We start from the raw sequence: 23,214 nt of genomic DNA, 5'->3' as shown, positions 1-23,214 counted from the left end.
CTATCATGTTATGTTATCACACTGCATCAAATCTCATCTTTCATCTCATATCATCTCACCCTTTTCATCGAATCTCATCACATACTAATTTAACTCTTTTTAAAAAAAAATCTGATTTCAATTCATGCTGTGGGATTATTTCTCATCCTTCAACTTTATAACCTTATCTCCTTTTTAAAAGCCTTTTAGTCTCATTTGTTCCTCATAATTATCTTTTTTTTTTTTTGCACATTTCTATCATTGTATGTTATCACATTGCATCATTTTACTGAATCCTGTCTCATATTTGATCTCATATCATCTTTTTGTGGTAAGACCTTTTTTGTTTTAACGCATGTTAACCCGATTAGTCTCATCTTTAATCTCATTTCAAAATATCCTGTGAGATTGTTTCTCATCCCTCAACTTTATAACCTCATCTCCGGTCTAAAAGTCTCTCATCAGTGTCATGTTTTCCTCATTTTTTGTCTTTTTTACCGCACCTCATCTTATTATCTCATCTCATCACTATCATTTTATGTAATCACATCGCATCTCGTCTCATTTTAGTCAACCCGGTCTCATATTTCATCTAATCACATCTCATCACATACTAATTCAACTCATATTTTAATCTCATATCCTGTGAGATTAATTCTCATCCCTCAACTTTGTAACCTCATCACCTGTCTTACATGTCTCTTATCAGTCTCATTTTTCCCAATTTTTTTGTCTTTTGTCACCTTATGATCTCATCTAATTTCTATCATTTTTTCACTTTCTCACATTGCTTCTCATCCAAACACTTTAGGCGGGAACAATGGCGGAAATAAAGACCTATGTCCACCGCAGAGGACGTTGGTTCTGGGGAAGTGAAGAGTGGATGCAGAAACCTCATGTCTTGGTCATGAGGCATGCTCATATATATATATATATATATATATATATATATATATATATATATATATATATATATATATATATATATATATATATATATATATATATATATATATATATATATATATATATATATATGTATGAAATACTTGACTTTCAGTGAATTCTAGCTATATATATGTATATATATATATTTATTTTATTTACATAGAAAAAAAAAAATACTTGAATTTCAGTGTTCCGTTGGCTATCCATTAGATGGCAGTATTGTCCTGTTTAACTTCTCCGTTCATTGGGCAGGCAAGCTGTTTATATTGTGGGAAAGCGGACGTGAGAACAGGCTGTCCCCACTCAGTCTCAGGTCCGCATTGAGCTGGAGGGGGCGTGGCCTCCAGCTCCGGCTGAATACCGGGAGTTTGTCGGGAGAAAATCTCTGCCGGGAGGTTGTCGGGAGAGGCGCTGAATACCGGGATTCTCCCGCTAAAAACGGGAGGGTTGGCAAGTGTGGGACAGGCCAAAGAAAAGGGAGAAGATCGGGTGTTGGGAGGGAAGGCGTCCAAAGACAGGAAGTTAGTCCGAGGCGCACATTTGTCCACATCCGAATGCGGCGTCAGCACAATCCAACACTTGCCCGAGCCGCGACTGCCATGATAATTTATGCGTCCCATTTGTATGTTTTTTTTTAAAGGCGTCAACCTTCCTCGCCGCCGAGTCTTTTTCTCCCGAGTCACCTTCGGGGTGGCGCCTCGGCGTACGGACGCCATCAATATGCAGAGAGGCTACCTGGCCGGCCTTCTGCTACCCCAAGATAAATATTGTCTTTTAATTATCAAAACATAAAAGAGGAATGCCAGACAGGAGGCGGGATGACGACTATTTGTGTGCGTTGTTCCGGAAAAGAAAGTAGGATGTAGCCATGTGTGACACCACTCATTTTATTTTCGAGTCAGGCTGGTATCGGCGATACCGATCCGAAACTTTGTCTGTCAAAATTTTAAAAGTTGTGTATTTTCAAATAACAACTCATCTATCTAAAACAACAGCAGTAAAAAATATAAGTAAAAAAAGAGCAAAAAATCGGAATGTAACGACCAAACTTAATTAATTTACTAACTAATAATTAATAATAATATACATGTCATTTATAGCACAAAGTGTTGTCTTTAAAGGCCTACTGAAATGATTTTTTTCTTATTTAAACGGGGATAGCAGATCCATTCTATGTGTCATACTTGATCATTTCGCGATATTGCCATATTTTTGCTGAAAGGATTTAGTAGAGAACATCGACGATAAAGTTCGCAACTTTTGGTCGCTGATAAAAAAAGCCTTGCCTGTACCGGAAGTAGCGTGACGTCGCAGGTTGAAAGGCTCCTCACATTTCCCCATTGTTTACACCAGCAGCGAGAGCGATTCGGACCGAGAAAGTGACAATTACCCCATTAATTTGAGCAAAGATGAAAGATTCGTGGATGAGGAACGTGAGAGTGAAGGACTAGAGTGCAGTGCAGGGCGTATCTTTTTTCGCTCTGACCGTAACTTAGGTACAAGCTGGCTCATTGGATTCCACACTCTCTCCTTTTTCTATTGTGGATCACAGAATTGTATTTTAAACCACCTCGGATACTATATCCTCTTGAAAATGAGAGTCGAGAACGCGAAATGGACATTCACAGTGACTTTTATCTCCACGACAATACATCGGCGAAGCACTTTAGCTACGGAGCTAACGTGATAGCATCGGGCTTTACTGCAGATAGAAACAAAATAAATAAACCCCTGACCGGAAGGATAGACAGAAAATCAACAATACTACTAAACCATGGACCTGTAACTACACGGTTAATGCTTTCCAGCCTGGCGAAGCTTAACAATGCTGTTGCTAACGACGCCATTGAAGCTAACTTAGCTACAGGACCTCACAGAGCTATGCTAAAAACATTAGCTATCCACCTACGCCAGCCCTCATCTGCTCATCAACACCCGTGCTCACCTGCGTTCCAGCGATCGACGGAGCGACGAAGGACTTCACCCGATCACCGATGCGGTCGGCGGCTAGCGTCGGATAGCGCGTCTGCTATCCAAGTCAAAGTCCTCCTGATTGTGTTGCTGCAGCCAGCCGCTAATACACCGATCCCACCTACAGCTTTCTTCTTTGCAGTCTTCATTGTTCATTAAACAAATTGCAAAAGATTCACCAACACAGATGTCCAGAATACTGTGGAATTTTGCGATGAAAACAGAGCTTTTTGTATTGGATACAATGGTGTCCGCATACGTCATCATACATAGACGTTTTCAACCGGAAGTTTAGCGGGAAATTTAAAATTGCACTTTATAAGCTAATCCGGCCGTATTGGCATGTGTTGCAATGTTAAGATTTCATCATTGATATATAAACTATCAGACTGCGTGGTCGGTAGTAGTGGCTTTCAGTAGGCCTTTAAATATATATACATATATCATAGATGTTTATAACATTTAAAAAAAATATCAAAATGGTCCCCTCAATCTTCACTTTTCAGTATGATGCCCTTGGAAGAAAAAGTTTAGACAAGCCTGATGTAAAATATTAGAATAAAAATAAAAATACTTAAAATGTAAACACAATTTTGTAATAATATCAACTTTAAAAATAATTAATTTAAAAACAAATACAACAACCATAATAAAGACTTGAATGTGATACTGAACATTATTATTTTTGTACAGGCAGAACTTTTGACACACTAAGTTGAGAAGTTAGATAACCGTATTATTATTTTTTCACTTATTCTATTTTTACATGGGTGACAAAAACAAAAACAGTAAATATAAGAAAAAAAGAGCAAAACAATTGGTATGTTTTAAGAAAAAGCTGAAATAATTCTAACTAATGATTACAAATAATTTACTAATAGTCACCTATAATGCAAAGTTATGTCTTCAAATATAATTATCTGTTTTTAGCAATTTTCTAAATGAACACATTTAAAATGGCCCGGTGGAAAAAGTTTAAACACGCCTGATCTAAAATACTAGAAGCTTTCAAAATAAAAATAAATAAATAAACTTCAAATGTAAATAAAGTTGAGTTGGTTAGTTCATAGATACAACAATATTATTTTACCAAATAATTAATTGAAAATATTACAACAACCATATTAAACACTTAAATGTCTGGCTAAATATTAATATTTTTGTACAGGCAGAATATTTGACATACCAAAATTCAATGTTTTTTTATTATATTTTTCCATGGGGGGAAACAGCAGTTAATATGAAAGGCAGCATTTTCGACACACTTGATTATGCAGTTCAATAATCCTATTATTTCTTTTTTATTTTTTTATTATTGTTTTATTCTATTTTTCCATGAGAAAAAACAACAGTAAAATATTAAGAAAAAAAGAGCAAAAAAATTGGTTTTTAAGAAGAAAAAGCTGATATAATTCTAACGATTAATTAATAATAATATACAAACAGTCACCTATAATAGCAAGCTGACACAAAGTTATGTCTTTGAAAATAGATATTGTATTATTTTATTTTATAAAAAAATATAATTCGTGACTTCAGTATGCAGCCCTTGGTGCAAAAGTTTAGACACCGCCTGATCTAAAATATTAGAATCCCTCAAACTATACTAAATATACTTAAAATGTAATGTTTAGTTATTTAATTAAAACAATTAAATAACATTACTAAATTAATTAATTAATTTGAAAAAAATACCATAATAACCCCTTAAATGTGTGACTGAACATTAATATTTTTGTGCAGGCAGAATTGTTGACAGACTACTTGATGCAGTTGCACGATTGTATGATTGATGATTGACACTGATCGTACAGGGAGTGGACCACCACAGTCAGACAGTCCGATACCCCGTACTCTCTGATCACTCCCCACAGGACTTCCCGAGGGACACGGTTGAATGCCTTCTCCAAGTCCACAAAACACATGTAGACTGGTTGGGCAAACTCCCATGCACCCTCAAGGACCCTGCCGAGAGTATAGAGCTGGTCCACAATTCCACGACCAGGACGAAAACCGCACTGTTCCTCCTGAATCCTGGACCGCCACAGTCAGACAGTCCGATACCCCGTACTCTCTGAGCACTCCGCACAGGACTTCCCGAGGGACACGGTCGAATGCCTTCTCTAAGTCCACAAAACACGTGTAGACTGGTTGGGAAAACTCCCATGCACCCTCAAGGACCCTGCCGAGAGTATAGAGCTGGTCCACAATTCCACGACCAGGATGAAAACCGCAGTCTTCCTTCTGAATCCTGGACCGCCACAGTCAGACAGTCCGATACCTCGTACTCTCTGAGCACTCCCCACAGGACTTCCCGTGGGACACGGTCGAATGCCTTCTCCAAGTCCACAAAGCACATGTAGACTGGTTGGGCAAACTCCCATGCACCCTCAAGGACCCTGCTGAGAGAATAGAGCTGGTCCACAGTTCCACGACCAGGACGAAAACCGCACTGTTCCTCCTGAATCCTGGACCGCCACAGTCAGACAGTCCGATACCTCGTACTCTCTGAGCACTCCGCACAGGACTTTCCGAGGGACATGGTCGAATGCCTTCTCTAAGTCCACAAAACACGTGGAGACTGGTTGGGAAAACTCACATGCACCCTCAAGGACCCTGCCGAGAGTATAGAGCTGGTCCACAGTTCCACGACCAGGACGAAAACCGCACTGTTCCTCCTGAATCCTGGACCGCCACAGTCAGACACTCCGATACCTCGTACTCTCTGAGCACTCCGCACAGGACTTTCCGAGGGACACGGTCGAATGCCTTCTCTAAGTCCACAAAGTACATGTAGACTGGTTGGGCAAACTCCCATGCACCCTCAAGGACCCTGCCGAGAGTATAGAGCTGGTCCACAATTCCACGACCAGGACGAAAACCGCACTGTTCCTCCTGAATCCTGGACCGCCACAGTCAGACAGTCCGATACCCAGTACTCTCTGAGCACTCCCCACAGGACTTCCCGAGGGACACGGTCAAATGCCTTCTCTAAGTCCACAAAACACGTGTAGACTGGTTGGGCAAACTCGCATGCACCCTCAAGGACCCTGCCGAGAGTATAGAGCTGGTCCACAATTCCACGACCAGGACGAAAAACCGCACTCTTCCTTCTGAATCCTGGACCGCCACAGTCAGACAGTCCGATACCCCGTACTCTCTGAGCACTCCGCACAGGACTTTCCGAGGGACACGGTCGAATGCCTTCTCTAAGTCCACAAAGCACATGTAGACTGGTTGGGCAAACTCCCATGCACCCTCCAGGGAGTATAGAGCTGGTCCACCAGGACTAAAACCACGCCATTCCTCCTGAATCCGAGGTTCGACTATCCTGATATATAATAATATAATATGCTGATAGTCTTTAAATATAAATAATACCTGTTTTTAGCATTTTTTTAAATAAACTACTTTGAGTACACGGCCCTTGGTGGAAAAAGTCTGGACACCCTTGAACCAAATATTTTGATTTGAGGATCGATATTGGAGCGTAGAGATCCGGTATGGATACATCAGTATCGACCCGCACATAAGAAGCCGTGTTTTGGCGTCATGTGACTCTCCTCGCCTCTTCCATCAGCCGTCCTCCCTTCCTCTCCGCAGTCCATTCCCCGATCCCCAACCCGGCTTCATAAGCAAGCAGGGAACCCTAACATGATCATTAGGACATAAAACCGCCTGATAAATGTTTCATAAGGACCGGGCCGGCCCCGCGCGGGACCGCCGCCGCCGCTCCGCCTCCATCAAACACGCCGTCGGAATACGATTGGAATTTTTTTTTTTTTTTTTACGGCTGCTAAAAGGACCCGAGCCCCAATTCCCAGCATGGGCAACATTTGCAAAGTGCTCATGAGAGACGACGGCAGAATCAAATGAACTGCGCTCGGGAGAAGAGCCGGGAAGAGCCAATTACAAGCCAGCATTTCGCAGGGAAATACCACAAAAGAATTGCGTGAAAAATATTCGCTAGGCGTCATTAAACGCTGCAAAGTGACAATTAGCACGTCGGAGTCAAACTTTATAATCAAGAGGCAGACACAAACCTCACACACACACACACACACACACACACACATATATACATTCACCGATACTGTAACTGTTATCGATATCAATGAACAAACAAGTTAAGTTAATGTTAGAGTACCAATGATTGTCACGCACACACACTCGGTGTGGTGAAATTTGTCCTCTGCATTCGACCCATCTCCTTGTTCACCCACTGGGAGGTGAGGGGAGCAGTGAGCAGCAGCGGTGGCCACGCCCGGGAAACATTTTTGGTGATTTAACCTCCAATTCCAACCCTTGATGTTGAGTGCCAAGCAGGGAGGTAATGGGTAACATTTTTTATAGTCTTTGGTATGACTCGGCCGGGGTTTGAACTCACAACCTACCGATCTCAGGGCGGACACTCTAACCCACATATGTCAGAGTCAAGGCCCGCGGGCCATATCCGGCCCGCGAGAAGGTTTTTTACGGCCCTTGGGATGATCTTGATTTATTATTAGAACCGGCCCGCAGACCGCAGATCTTTTTTTTTTTTTTTTTTTTTTTTTTAGACCGCAGATCTTTTACACGCACCAAGCGGATGCCGGTCCAAGGTTCCGAAAGGGGGCGAGCGGCCCGCCGGGACGCGCCTGCCGGCCGAAGGGCTGCAGCCCGGCCGTCAGTCGCGGAGCCCGCCGTGCCACGCGCGCCAAGGGGGCGGGCCGAAACCCGGCCCCGAGGCCCTGAGACTTCTGCTTTGTTTCCCCAAACCGCGCGTCACCGCCGGGCCCGCACCACCGTCGGGCTGCAGCCCGAGCGTCGGTGGCGGAACCCGTCATGTGCCGCGCGCGCCAAGCGGAGCGGGGGGGTCAAGCGGGCCGAAACCCGCAGGCCACCCCCTCACCACGAGGCCCTGAGACTTCTGCGTTTGACCCCTACGCGCGGCCCGTCGGGACGCGCCCGCCGTCAAGCCACGAGGGCCAGCCGTCGGGTCGCGGAGCCCGCCGTGCCACGCGCGCCAAGGGGCGGGCCGAAACCAGCGGGGGGTTTCGGGCACCCAACTCGCCTCCCTCCCACGGAGGGAGGAGGGGGGTTTAATGTGAACATTACTGTGCAATCACATATTTAGAGTTTTTACTCAATTCAAGTTTAAAAGTTAAAGTTTAATATTTGTTTTCACTGCATGTTACTTCTCCTTAAACAAAGTGTTGTTTTTGATTTATAGATTTTTGCACTTTATTTTATTGTATTTCAATTTAATTATATTTTAAAAATATTTCAGTTGAGTGGATGATAGAAAATTGCTATTATTGTTTTTTTCTTTGAAGTAAATTTAGCCCACTTTTGCTAAAACAGAAAATATAGGCTACTGATGGTGCCTTGAATACCGGTTTCTTTCATTTAATGTTCATGTTATGGGGATTTTTATATAAAGGAAATTTGTCTTTTGTGTCTGTTGAAAATTAAAGATTACTGACAGAGCCATAAGAAAATATTGCTTTATTTATCTGATCATATTGGAATATATTTGTTAGGTTTTCAGTAGGTTCAATTAGGTTCACTAGACTATATGCGTCATTTAAAAATTTTTCAATGAACATTCGAACAGTCCGGCCCTCGGCTTGTAGCTAAATTTTTTATTTGGCCCTCCGTCCATTTGACTTTGACACCCCTGCTCTAACCCCTATATATATGTATATATATATATATATATATATATATATATATATATATATATATATATATATATATATATATATATATATATATATATATATATATATATATATATATATATACACACATATACATATATATACACATATGCATATATACATTTGTATACATATATGTATATATATATATATATATATATATATATATATATATATATATATATATATATATATATATATATATATATATATATATGCAGTACATATATACACGTATATATATATATATATATATATATATATATATATATATATATATATATATACATATATATGTGTATATATACATATATATATATATATATATATATATATATATATATATATATATATATATATATATGTATATATACACATATACATACATACACATATAAATAAATATTCACATATTCATATACACATATACATATTTACACATATATATATATATATATATATATATATATATATATATATATATATATATATATATATATATATATATATATACACACACACACACACATATATTCATATATATATATATATATATATATATATATATATATATATATATATATATATATATATATATATATATATATATACATACATATACACACACACACATATATTCATATATACACACACATATATACATATACACCCATATACTTATACATACCAGTTATTAACAGTTAATTATCAAGTCGATTAATAATAGTTTTTGAGAATATAATACAACTTGAAGATGTTGCCGCATACGTCAGCAGCCAAATTCCGTAAAAAAAATAAAAAATGGTTCTATTATGATTTATAATACCACATAATACATAGTGATATATATTGTTATCGCATGAGGCTGCGATATTTATCGCAATATAGATTTTGGGCCTCATCACCCATCCTCCTTCAAAACCGCACTAAAAGAACACCTCCAGACAACTTCAACCCTTGACTAACCCCCTCCCCCCTTCCACATCCCACCTCCCCGGATTGTAAATAATCATATGTAAATAATCAAATGTATATACTCGTTCTTATGCTATCTGAACTCACTATGTTCTCTGCTCGCTGTACATATCCTACCAAGTCAGACCTACACTGTTTCAATGTCCATTTCTCTGATGATGCAATTGTTGATGACTGAAGTATGCTGATATCATCCCACCCCCCGGATTGTGAATAATGTAAATAATTCAATGTACATACTCTGATGATTAACTTGTGTGATGACTGTATTATGATGATAGTATATATTTGTACCATGAATTGATTTAAACGCCTACTGAAATTATTTTAAAAAATTTAAAACAGGGATAGCAGATCCATTCTATGTTTCATACTTGATCATTTCGCGATATTGCCATATTTTTGCTGAAAGGATTTAGTAGAGAAAATCGACGATAAAGTTTGCAACTTTTGGTCGCTGATAAAAAAAAGCCTTGCCTGTACCGGAAGTAGCGTGACGTCGCAGGTTGAAAGGCTCCTCACATTTCCCCATTGTTTACACCCGCAGCGAGAGAGATTCGGACGGAGAAAGCGACGATTACCCCATTCATTTGAGCGAGGATGAAAGATTTGTGGATGAGGAACGTGAGAGTGAAGGACTAGAGTGCAGTGCAGGACGTATCTTTTTTCGCTCTGACCGTAACTTAGGTACAAGCTGGCTCATTGGATTCCACACTCTCTCCTTTTTCTATTGTGGATCACAGATTTGTATTTTAAACCACCTCGGATACTATATCCTCTTGAAAATGAGAGTCGAGAACGCAAAATGGACATTCACTGTGACTTTTATCTCCACGACAATACATCGGCGAAGCACTTTAGCTACGGAGCTAACGTGATAGCATCGTGCTTAACTGCAGATAGAAACAAAAAAAATAAACCCCTGACTGGAAGAATAGACAGAAAATCAACAATACTATTAAACCATGGACATGTAACTACACGGTTAATGCTTTCCAGCCTGGCAAAGCTTAACAATGCTGTTGCTAACGACGCCATTGAAGCTAACTTAGCTACGGGACCTCACAGAGCTATGCTAAAAACATTAGCTATCCACCTACGCCAGCCAGCCCTCATCTGCTCATCAACACCCGCGCTCACCTGCGTTCCAGCGATCGACGGAGCGACGAAGGACTTCACCCGATCATCCGTGCGGTCGGCGGCTAGCGTCGGATAGCGCGTCTGCTATCCAAGTTAAAGTCCTCCTGGTTGTGTTGCTGCAGCCAGCCGCTAATACACCGATCCCACCTACAGCTTTCTTCTTTGCAGTCTCCATTGTTCATTAAACAAATTGCAAAAGATTCACCAACACAGATGTCCAGAATACTGTGGAATTTTGCTATGAAAACAGAGCTTTTTGTATTGGATACAATGGTGTCCGAATACTTCCGTTCAATTCGTGACGTCACGCGCAAACGTCATCATACCGAGACGTTTTCAGCCGGATATTTCGTGGGAAATTTAAAATTGCACTTTATAAGTTAACCCGGCCGTATTGGCATGTGTTGCAATTAGACATGATAAATGCGTTAAAATGTAATATCGGAAATTATCGGTATCGGTTTTTTTATTATCAGTATCATTGTTTTTTTAAAAATTTTTTAAAATTAAATCCACATAAAAAACACAAGATACACTTACAATTAGTGCACCAACCCAAAAAACCTCCCTCCCCCATTTACACTCATTCACACAAAAGGGTTGTTTCTTTCTGTTATTAATATTCTGGTTCCTATATTATATATCAATATATATCAAAACAGTCTGCAAGGGATACAGTCCGTAAGCACACATGATTGTGCGTGCTGCTGGTCCACTAATAATACTAACCTTTAACAGTTAATTTTACAAATTTTCATTAATTACTAGTTTCTATGTAACTGGTTTTATATTGTTTTACTTTCTGTTTTTAATGTATTTATCTTATTTTATTGGATTCATTTTTTTAAAAAGTACCTTATCTTCACCATACCTGGTTGTCCAAATTAGGCATAATAATGTGTTAATTCCACGACTGTATATATCGGTTGATATTGGTATCGGTAATTAAAGAGTTGGACAATATCGGCATATCGGATATCGGCAAAAAGCCATTATCGGACATCCCTAGTTGCAATGTTAAGATTTCATCATTGCTATATAAACTATCAGACTGCGTGGTCGGTAGTAGTGGCTTTCAGTAGGCCTTTAAACAAGTTGAAAAACTTATTGGGGTGTTATCATTTAGTGGTCAATTGTACGTTGGGAACTTTAACATCATTTTCCCTATTGATGGAATGTTGATGCATAGCCCAGGATGTTGGAATTATTTTCACATTTTATTGGATGATTTTTTCAAAAATTTAAATAGGTTTTAATTATTTGCATGCATGGTTTTTCCACTCATAGTCCTGCGAGCTATGGAGTGTTTGTCATCAGGCGTAGTCATTACCCACACTCAATCTACTTTACTCCCCTTTTAATGACGTATTAATTACGCCGCGTTACGTACGTGTGCGTGTGTGTGTGTGTGTGTGTGTGTGTGTGTGTGTGTGTGTGTGTGTGTGTAGCACCACATGGCACTAGGAAGAATATTCATCCTCTACAACCTCGGGCAGCGAGTCACATTTCAATTTGCACGGCGCGAGAGAGCGCTCGTCGTGTTTGTCTGAGCCGCGCTAAAGACCGCGGGATGCGCGGCTAATCCCCCGCCATGTTTGCGACGCCGCGCCTCTTCCACCAAGACGTGACACGGGCGGCTTCCCTGAGAGGTGGAAGGCCGCAGGCGTCTTTCACCACGCGGTGAAAGCAAGACAACCCGGATTCCAATTAACCCTTCGCCTTACCTTCCTTTCCAAGCTTTTTACGGGAGAAAATGCAACGTTTAGCTTCGCCCTCTTTTGACTCGCCGTCTTTAAAAAAGGCTCCGCCTCCCGAGATGAAGGCCGCTTTTGACCTTCGTTCACAGCTGAGATGTTATCGTTGATTACTGTAATTCCGCCCGGAGTCCAATTTGTTGGCGAGTTGCGGAAGCGTCGACGCGCACACGCGGCGAAAATACACTTTGATTTATTTAAAAAAAAAATTTTTTTTTAAAAAGACGCTGTTATTTGGATAAAAGAAAGGCATACTTGCCAACCTTGAGACCTCCAAATTCGGGAGATTTTGGGGGGGGGGGGGGGGGGGGGGTTGAGGTGGGCGGGGCCGGGGTTAAGGGGGGAGGAGTATATTTATAGCTAGAATCCACTGAAATTCAAGTATTTCTTATATAAATATATATATATGTATATATATATATGTATATATATATATATATATATATTTATATAAATATATATATATATATATATATATATATATATATATATTTATATATATATATATATATATATATATATATATATATATATATATATACATATATATATATATAAATATACAAATATACATATATATACATATATATATATATATATATATATATATATATATATATTTATATAAATATATATATATATATATATATAAATATACATATATATATATATATATATATATATATATATATATATATATATATATATATATATATATATATATATATATATATATATATATATATATATATATATATATATATATATATATATATATATATATATATATATATATATATATATATATATATATATATATATATATATATATATATATATATATATTAGGGCTGCAACTAACGATTAATTTGATAATCGATTAATCTGTCGATTATTACTTCGATTAATCGATTAATAATCGGATAAAAGAGACAAACTACATTTCTATCCTTTCCAGTATTTTATTGAGAAAAAAAAACAGCATACTGGCACCATACTTATTTTGATTATTGTTTCTCAGCTGTTTGTACATGTTATAAATAAAGGTTTATAAAAAATAAAAAATAATTTAAAAAAATTGCCTCTGCGCATGCGCATAGCATAGATCAAACGAACTGATGACTAAATTAATCGGCAACTATTTTTATAATCGATTTTAATCGATTAGTTGTTGCACCCCTAATATATATATATATATATATATATATATATATATATATATATATATATATATATATATATATATATATATATATATATATATATATATATATATATATATATATATATATATATATATATAAATAAATACTTGACTTTCAATTATATATATATATATATATATATATATATATATACATATATATACATATATACATATATATATATATATATATATATATATATATATACATATATATATATATATATATATATATATATATATATATATATATATACATATATATATACATATATATATATATATATATATATATATATATATATATATATATATATATATATATATATATATATATATATATATATATATATATATATATATATATAGTTATTTCGCCACACCTAGTTTATGTGTGACAATCATTGGTATATATATATATACATACACTACCGTTCAAAAGTTTGGGGTCACATTAAAATGTCCTTATTTTTCAATGAAGATAACTTTAAACTAGTCTTAACTGTAAAGAAATACACTCTATACATTGCTAATGTGGTAAATGACTATTCTAGCTGCAAATGTCTGGTTTTTGGTGCAATATCTACATAGGCGTATAGAGGCCCATTTCCAGCAACTATCACTCCAGTGTTCTAATGGTACAATGTGTTTGCTCATTGGCTCAGAAGGCTAATTGATGATTAGAAATCCCTTGTGCAATCATGTTCACACATCTGAAAACAGTTTAGCTCGTTACAGAAGCTACACAACTGACCTTCCTTTGAGCAGATTGAGTTTCTGGAGCATCACATTTGTGGGGTCAATTAAACGCTCAAAATGGCCAGAAAAAGAGAACTTTCATCTGAAACTCGACAGTCTATTCTTGTTCTTAGAAATGAAGGCTATTCCACTAAATTGTTTGGGTGACCCCAAACTTTTGAACGGTAGTGTATATATATATGGTCCCGGGAGATTTTCGGGAGAGGCGCTGATATTCGTGAGTCTCCCGGAAAATTCGGGAGGGTTGGCGAGTATGAAGAAAAGGTGCGTGGCTCACATCCTGCAACACGCCAGCACACGTGCGCAAACACAAGGAGCGACACCTTGCTGCATGTTTTCTTCTCACGTTGCACACGTTCTAATTCGAGAGTCCCTCTGTTCCAAATCACAAGTTTTTTTCCCGCGTCTTTAGGATGGTAAAACAGGAAGTAACATTTATATTCGCATTTCTCACCCCCGCCACACGCAGCATATAATATTGTGCTATTGGTGTAAAAAAAACAAAACAGAGCGTCTTCTTTACAATGTGAGAAATATTCACAGTGTGTCCCGTATATTACAAAAAAGGACCAGGTTAATTAAACGCTGCATTCAAAAACGCTGGGAAATGTGGAACTTTGCGAGGGGTTGCGGCAGTCGTGTGGTGAGACACACAAAATTAATACATGCAAATGTATAAGGCGCACTTCAAAAATATATATTTTTTTCTCAAAACTTAAATAAATAAATGGGTTATACTTGAATAGCGCTTTGCTACCTTCAAGGTACTCAAAGCGCTTTGACACTATTTCCACATTCACACACACATTCACACACTGATGGCGCGAGCTGCCATGCAAGGCCCTAACCACGACCCATCAGGAGCAAGGGTGAGGTGTCTTGCTCAAGGGGCACAACGGACGTGACGAGGTTGGTAGAAGGTGGGGATCGAAGCAACAGTGCGCCTTACTACACGCTGCACCTAATGTATGCAAACCCCGTTTCCATATGAGTTGGGAAATTGTGTTGGATGTAAATATAAACGGAATACAATGATTTGCAAATCCTTTTCAACCCATATTCAGTTGAATATGCCACAAAGACAACATATTTGATGTTCAAACTGATAAACATTTTTTTTTTTTTGTGCAAATAATCATTAACTTTAGAATTTGATGCCAGCAACACGTGACAAAGAAGTTGGGAAAGGTGGCAATAAATACTGATCAAGTTGAGGAATGCTCTTCAAACACTTATTTGGAACATCCCACAGGTGAACAGGCAAATTGGGAACAGGTGGGTGCCATGATTGGGTGTAAAAGTAGATTCCATGAAATGCTCAGTCATTCACAAACAAGGATGGGGCGAGGGTCACCACTTTGTCAACAAATGCGTGCGCAAATTGTTGAACAGTTTAAGAAAAACCTTTCTCAACCAGCTATTGCAAGGAATTTAGGGATTTCACCATCTACGCTCCGTAATATCATCAAAGGGTTCAGAGAATCTGCACGTAAGCAGCTACGCCCGTGACCTTCGATCCCTCAGGCTGTACTGCATCAACAAGCGACATCAGTGTGTAAAGGATATCACCACATGGGCTCAGGAACACTTCAGAAAGCCACTGTCAGTAACTACAGTTGGTCGCTACATCTGTAAGTGCAAGTTAAAACTCTCCTATGCGAGGCGAAAACCGTTTATCAACAACACCCGGAAACGCCGTCGGCTTCGCTGGGCCTGAGCTCATCTAAGATGGACTTATACAAAGTGGAAAAGTGTTCTGTGGTCTGACGAGTCCACATTTCAAATTGTTTTTGGAAACTGTGGATGTCGTGTCCTCCAGACCAAAGAGGAAAAGAACCATCCGGACTGTTATAGGGTCAAAGTTGAAAAGCCAGCATGTGTGATGGTATGGGGGTGTATTAGTGCCCAAGACATGGGTAACTTACACATCTGTGAAGGCGCCATTAATGCTGAAAGGTACATACAGGTTTTGGAGCAACATATGTTGCCATCCAAGCAACGTTATCATGGACGCCCCTGCTTATTTCAGCAAGACAATGCCAAGCCACGTGTTACAACAGCGTGGCTTCATAGTAAAAGAGTGCGGGTACTAGACTGGCCTGCCTGTAGTCCAGACCTGACTCCCATTGAAAATGTGTGGCGCATTATGAAGTCTAAAATACCACAATGGACTGTTGAACAACTTAAGCTGTACATCAAGCAAGAATGGGAAAGAATTCCACCTGAGAAGCTTCAAAAATGTGTCTCCTCAGTTCCCAAACCTTTACTGAGTGTTGTTAAAAGGAAAGGCCATGTAACACAGTGGTGAACATGCCCTTTCCCAACTACTTTGGCACGTGTTGCAGCCATGAAATTCTAAGTTAATTATTATTTGCAAAAAAATAATAAAGTTTATGAGTTTGAACACCAAATATGTTGTCTTTGTAGTGCATTCAACTGAATATGGGTTGAAAAGTCTAACACAATTTCCCAACTCATATGGAAACAGGGTTGGGTTTGTAAAATAATTCTGGTTTTGCCTACCGACTTCGAAGCAATTTTATTTGGTGCACTGTGTAATGATAAGTGTGACCAGTAGATGGCAGTCAAACATAAGAGGTATGTGTCGACTGCAAAATATGATGGTAATATGACTCAAGTAAACAACAACAACGAGACACGTGGGGGGTGTTGGAGCCAGAGAGAGACACACGCCCAGAGACACACGCCCAGAGACACACGCCCAGAGAGACACACGCCCAGAGAGACACACGCCCAGAGACACACGCCCAGAGACACACGCCCAGAGACACACGCCCAGAGACACACGCCCAGAGACACACGCCCAGAGAGACACACGCCCAGAGACACACGCCCAGAGAGACACACGCCCAGAGACACACGCCCAGAGAGACACACGCCCAGAGAGACACACGCCCAGAGACACACGCCCAGAGACACACGCCCAGAGAGACACACGCCCAGAGACACACGCCCAGAGACACACGCCCAGAGAGACACACGCCCAGAGAGACACACGCCCAGAGACACACGCCCAGAGACACACGCCCAGAGAGACACACGCCCAGAGACACACGCCCAGAGACACACGCCCAGAGACACACGCCCAGAGAGACACACGCCCAGAGACACACGCCCAGAGAGACACACGCCCAGAGACACACGCCCAGAGACACACGCCCAGAGACACACCATATTGCTGGAAAGCAAGCCGGAAGACTCGATTCAAACTGTCTACCGGGCTCCCGAAGATCTGTCGGCCAGGAGAACCCACAACAAGAGGGAAACCTCACAACCACATTAATAGCCATAACCGTGCTATTACATTTTCACACCGTTACATCCCTAGTGAGTCCGACGGGCCGACTCACGTCAACATAAGAGGTTGTCGGCCGAAACACACACAAAAAAATACGGGCGAGTGACGAACTTTTCAAACTACAGCAGTTTGTTGACATGTTTTAATGCAGCGTAGTTATAGTTCGATGAAGTGGAAAAAAACACTGCAACACATGTCGACATAAACGGACCTACGGATTGAACGGTAAATGGCATGGTGGTAAACTGCGGTAAAGTGGTATTAGCCTTTTAAATTAAATGATCGTAAACCTGTGGTTGGTTACGGACCAAGCTGAAAAAGCAGCTTACATGCTAACATGAAAACAAGAGACCGTAACGTCTTTCTTCATTAACGGGTTGCCCTATTAGAAACGGTTCTCGGTAGGATTCAGTTCGGTTGTACAATCCCAATATTGGTAATCAAAATGTTCAGTGAATACCTCCAGTCAAGATACTAGCTAGCTAGTATCTTGACTGGAGGTATTCACTGAACAGTGAATACCTAATAGCTAGCTACTAACTAGCAACTAGCTAGCTGTTGCCCTATTAGAAACGGTTCTCGGTAGGATTTAGTTCGGTTGTACAATCCCAATATTGGTAATCAAAATGTTCAGTGAATACCTAATAGCTAGCTACTAGCTATCAACTAGCTAGCTGTTGCCCTATTACAGGGGTCACCAACCTTTTTGAAACCAAGGGCTACTTCTTGGGTACTGATTACTGCGAAGGGCTACCAGTTAGATACACACTTAAATAAATTGCCAGAAGTAGCCAATTTGCTCAATTTACCTTTAACTCTGTTATTATTAATAATTAATGATATTTATCTTTGTGGAAACACTGATCATCTTAATGATTTCTCACAATAAATATGCAACACTTTATTTTTATATTTTCTATAAGTGCACATTTTTCAAATTGAACATTTTCAAATGATCACTTCTAAGACAGTCTTGTGAAATCACAATATCCCATTTTAACTAGCTAGCCACTAACATTTTTTAACAAATCATGAATTACTTTGCACCATGTTTGTACAAATAATAACTCATGTAAAATACAAAAGTAAACTCTCAAATTTTTAAATCATGTCACACTTTGAACTGGACACCAAATCTGATATCTGTTTCTTTGTCAGTTAGTGGGAAGCCTGGCATTGCATGCTGTTAACTAGTGTGTTGTACTCTGGTGTGTAACTTGACACTGCAACTCTGAGTGAGTCTTGCAGATGTGCATCAGTGAGGCGTGTTCTGTGTTTGTTCTTGATGAAGTTCATGTCAGAAAAGGCTGATTCACAAAGATAAGATTTTTCCTCATTGTTTGCGGAACCTTCTTAATCTTTTGGACATATTTTCACAGCAATCTGGCCTTAAGCTTAATTATGATAAATGTAAAATGTTAAGGATCGGAAATCTAAAGGGAACGTCCTTTCGAATGGAATGCAAAGTGCCTGTTTTGTGGACAGATGGACCAGTTAACATACTTGGTGTTGTTGTCCCAGAAAATCTGGAAGATCTAGGCTCAGTAAATTATGATAATCGACTAAGAAAGCTGGACAAAATTATGCAATTATGGAAAGGGAAATCCCTAACCTTGTATGGTAAAATGTCTATTGCCAACTCGTTAATTATTCCTCAATTTATTTATTTGTTTTTGTCATCACCAGCTCCATCACAAAACTTTTTTAAGATTTATGAGCGGAGGGTCTTCGATTTTGTCTGGAACGGCAAACCAGAAAAGATTAAAAGAAAGGTTTTGTACAAAGAGTATGAATATGTGGGCCTGAAACTTCTCAACCTTGAAGCTATGTGTCTGTCTTTAAAAGCATCAATTGTTCCAAAGATGTATTTAAACATTGAGTGGTACACAAATGTCCTGTTGGACAAAAAACATGTACTGTATCAAAAGAAATTGTATCCTTTTTTACAAGTGATCCCCTCCCAGAGAGTCTGCTGGGAAACATGGCGGGGTTCATAAAGGAAACAATCCACTCATAGTGGTGTTTTCAATTTTATGTGCCAGAAAAAAGAGACGATATTTTGCAGCAGTTAATATGGATGAACTCTAATATTGTAATAGATGGAAAGCCTTTCTTTTGGAAAAATATGTTTGAAAGAGGAATCATTTTTGTCAATGATATTATCAATGAGAATGGTAAAATTATGAAGTATGATGAATTTAGAGCTATGTATGGTGATGTTTGTTCAAGCTTTTCATTTTATCAACTAACTGGAGTCATTGGGAAAAGATGGAAACAAATAATTAATTATGGAACTACTAAATTATTAGTTTGTAAACCTCCAATAAGAAATTCTAGTTGGCAAAAAGGAACTAAAATAAATAGAAAAAGATATAATTTTTATTTAATAAAGAAATCTTTGAAGGCTGCCTCATACAACACAAATGGAAAATGGGAGGACTTTTTTGACTGCCCGTTGCCATGGGATGCCATATTCAAACTAATCTATAAAACCACTATCGATGTGCAAAATTGTTATTTTCAAATTAAAATTATTTATAACTTCTTACCCACAGTGAAAATGTTAAAATTATGGAATATGACAGAGTCAGATGATTGCCGATTTTGTTGTCAGGAGCCTGAATCCACCCTGCATTTGTTTTGGTATTGTCATATTGTGTCTTTGTTTTGGGTGGAAGTTGAAAAAATGTGTTTAAGGATTGGTTTGTTTATGAAGCTTAATGTGGTTTATGTTATTTTAGGAGAGTTCATTGACAATCATGATTTAGTCAATTTAATTATAGTACTCAGTAAAATGTTTATTTTTAAGGCCAAAAACAGATATTCACTTAGTATTACTTTCTTTAAAACATTTATTCAGTATTTTCTAACTTTAGAAAGTTACATGGTTGAAAACGATAATGATGCCAAAAAACATTAAAAAAAAGATGACAAGTCCTCAAAGGCTTATTTTGAAAGTATAATTATGTTTATAGATTATATGATATCTGTTGTTGTGTTCCCTAATTTGAGTGACCTGGACATAATCTGGACTGTACATAAATGCTTATTTTGAAAATGTAATTTTGTTTATAAATTATATGCAATCTGTTGTGTTCCCTAATTTTTTTCTGTGTACATGAATGAAGGTGTGTGTTGCTGAGTCCGACTTGGACATTATCTGGACTGGGCCTGGTTTAAAAAACCCTTTAAACAAATCTAATTTCATTGACAACCTGGTCTGTTGAAGATAACATTTTCTTGGATAAAAAAGAAAGTAAAACAATATAAAAATAATGACATAAAAAATAGTAATTAATGAAAATGTTAGTGGACCAGCAGCACATACAATCATGTGTGCGTCAGGGACTGTGTCCCTTGCAGATGTGTTGTCTATGTTGTGGGAACCAGAATATTGGTAGCAGAAAGAAATAACCCCTTTTGTGTGAGTGGGTGTGGATGAGTGTGCATGGGGGAGGTTGTTTGGGTTGATGCACTGATTGAAAGTGTATCTTGTGTTTTTTCTATGTAGATTTAATTTAAAAAAAAAACACAAAAAAAACATTTAAAAAAAAAAATATATATATATTTTTTATTTTTTTTAGAACAGGCCCGCGGGCGACTCATCTGGTCCTTACGGGCGACCTGGTGCCCGCGGGCACCGCGTTGGTGACCCCTGCCCTATTAGAAACGGTTCTCGGTAGGATTCAGTTCGGTTGTACAATCCCAATATTGGTAATCAAAATGTTCAGTGAATACCTCTAGTCAAGATACTAGCTAGTATCTTGACTGGAGGTATTCACTGAACAGTGAATACCTAATAGCTAGCTACTAGCTAGTAACTAGCTAGCTACTAGCTAGCAACTAGCTAGCTAATAGCTAGCAAGTAGCTAGCTGTTGCCCTATTAGAAATGGTTCTCAGTAGGATTCAGTTCGGTTGTACAATCCCAATATTGGTAATCAAAATGTTCAGTGGATACCTCCAGTCAAGATACTAGCTAGTATCTTGACTGGAGGTATTCACTGAACAGTGAATACCTAATAGCTAGCTACTAGCTAGCAACTAGCTAGGTACTAGCTAGCAACTAGCTAGCTACTAGCTAGCAACTAGCTAGCTGTTGCCCTATTAGAAACGGTTCTCAGTAGGATTCAGTTCGGTTGTACAATCCCAATATTGGTAATCAAAATGTTCAGTGAATACCTCCAGTCAAGATACTAGCTAGCTAGTATCTTGACTGGAGGTATTCACTGAACAGTGAATACCTAACAGCTAGCTACTAGCTAGCAACTAGCTATCTACTAGCTAGCTGCCAGCTACTAGCTAGCTGCTAGCTACTAGCTAGCAACTAGCTAGCTACTAACTAGCAACTAGCTAGCTGTTGCCCTATTAGAAACGGTTCTCAGTAGGATTCAGTTCGGTTGTACAATCCCAATATTGGTAATCAAAATGTTCAGTGAATACCTCCAGTCAAGATACTAGCTAGCTAGTATATTGACTGGAGGTATTCACTGAACAGTATACCTAATAGCAACTAGCTAGCTGTTTCCCTATTAGAAACGGTTCTCAGTAGGATTCAGTTCGGTTGTACAATCCCAATATTGGTAATTAAAATGTTCAGTGAATACCTCCAGTCAAGATACTAGCTAGCTAGTATCTTGACTGGAGGTATTCACTGAACAGTGAATACCTAATAGCTAGCTACTAGCTAGCAACTAGCTAACTGTTGCCCTATTAGAAACGGTTCTCGGTAGGATTCAGTTCGGTTGTACAATCCCAATATTGGTAATCAAAATGTTCAGTGAATACCTCTAGTCAAGGTACTAGCTAGCTAGTATCTTGACTGGAGGTATTCACTGAACAGTGAATACCTAATAGCTAGCTACTAGCTAGCAACTAGCTAGCTACTAGCTAGCAACTAGCTAGCTACTAGCTAGCAACTAGCTAGCTACTAGCTAGCAACTAGCTAGCTACTAGCTAGCAACTAGCTAGCTGTTGCCCTATTAGAAACGGTTCTCAGGAGGATTCAGTTCGGTTGTACAATCCCAATATTGGTAATCAAAATGTTCAGTGAATACCTCTAGTCGAGATACTAGCTAGCTAGTATCTTGAGTGGAGGTATTCACTGAACAGTAAATACCTAATAGCTAGCTACAAGCTAGCAACTAGCTAGCTACTAGCTAGCAACTAGCTAGCTGTTGCCCTATTAGAAACGATTCTCAGTAGGATTCAGTTCGGTTGTACAATCCCAATATTGGTAATCAAAATGTTCAGTGAATACCTAATAGCTAGCTACTAGATAGCAACTAGCTAGCTGTTGCCCTATTAGAAACGGTTCTCAGTAGGATTCAGTTCGGTTGTACAATCCCAATATTGGTAATCAAAATGTTCAGTGAATACCTCCAGTCAAGATACTAGCTAGCTAGTATCTTGACTGGAGGTATTCACTGAACAGTGAACACCTAATAGCTAGCTACTAGCTAGCA

General features: G+C 38.6%; 1 protein-coding gene across 1 annotated transcript in view; it reads right to left on the bottom strand.

The window, feature by feature from the left end:
- Positions 1-23,214, bottom strand: part of LOC133665297 (zinc finger protein 536-like) — a 235,562-nt gene that overhangs the window by 5,051 nt on the left and 207,297 nt on the right. Inside the window, exon 5 of the mRNA XM_062070558.1 lies at positions 5,352-5,455. Coding sequence (XP_061926542.1) covers positions 5,352-5,455 — 104 coding nt within the window. The remainder of the gene's footprint in view (positions 1-5,351; positions 5,456-23,214) is intronic.

Source organism: Entelurus aequoreus, linkage group LG02, assembly GCF_033978785.1.
Source record: "Entelurus aequoreus isolate RoL-2023_Sb linkage group LG02, RoL_Eaeq_v1.1, whole genome shotgun sequence".
Classification (NCBI taxonomy): domain Eukaryota; kingdom Metazoa; phylum Chordata; class Actinopteri; order Syngnathiformes; family Syngnathidae; genus Entelurus; species Entelurus aequoreus.
Note: the sequence above shows the minus strand (reverse complement) of the source record. Positions and strands in the feature narration are given on the sequence as shown.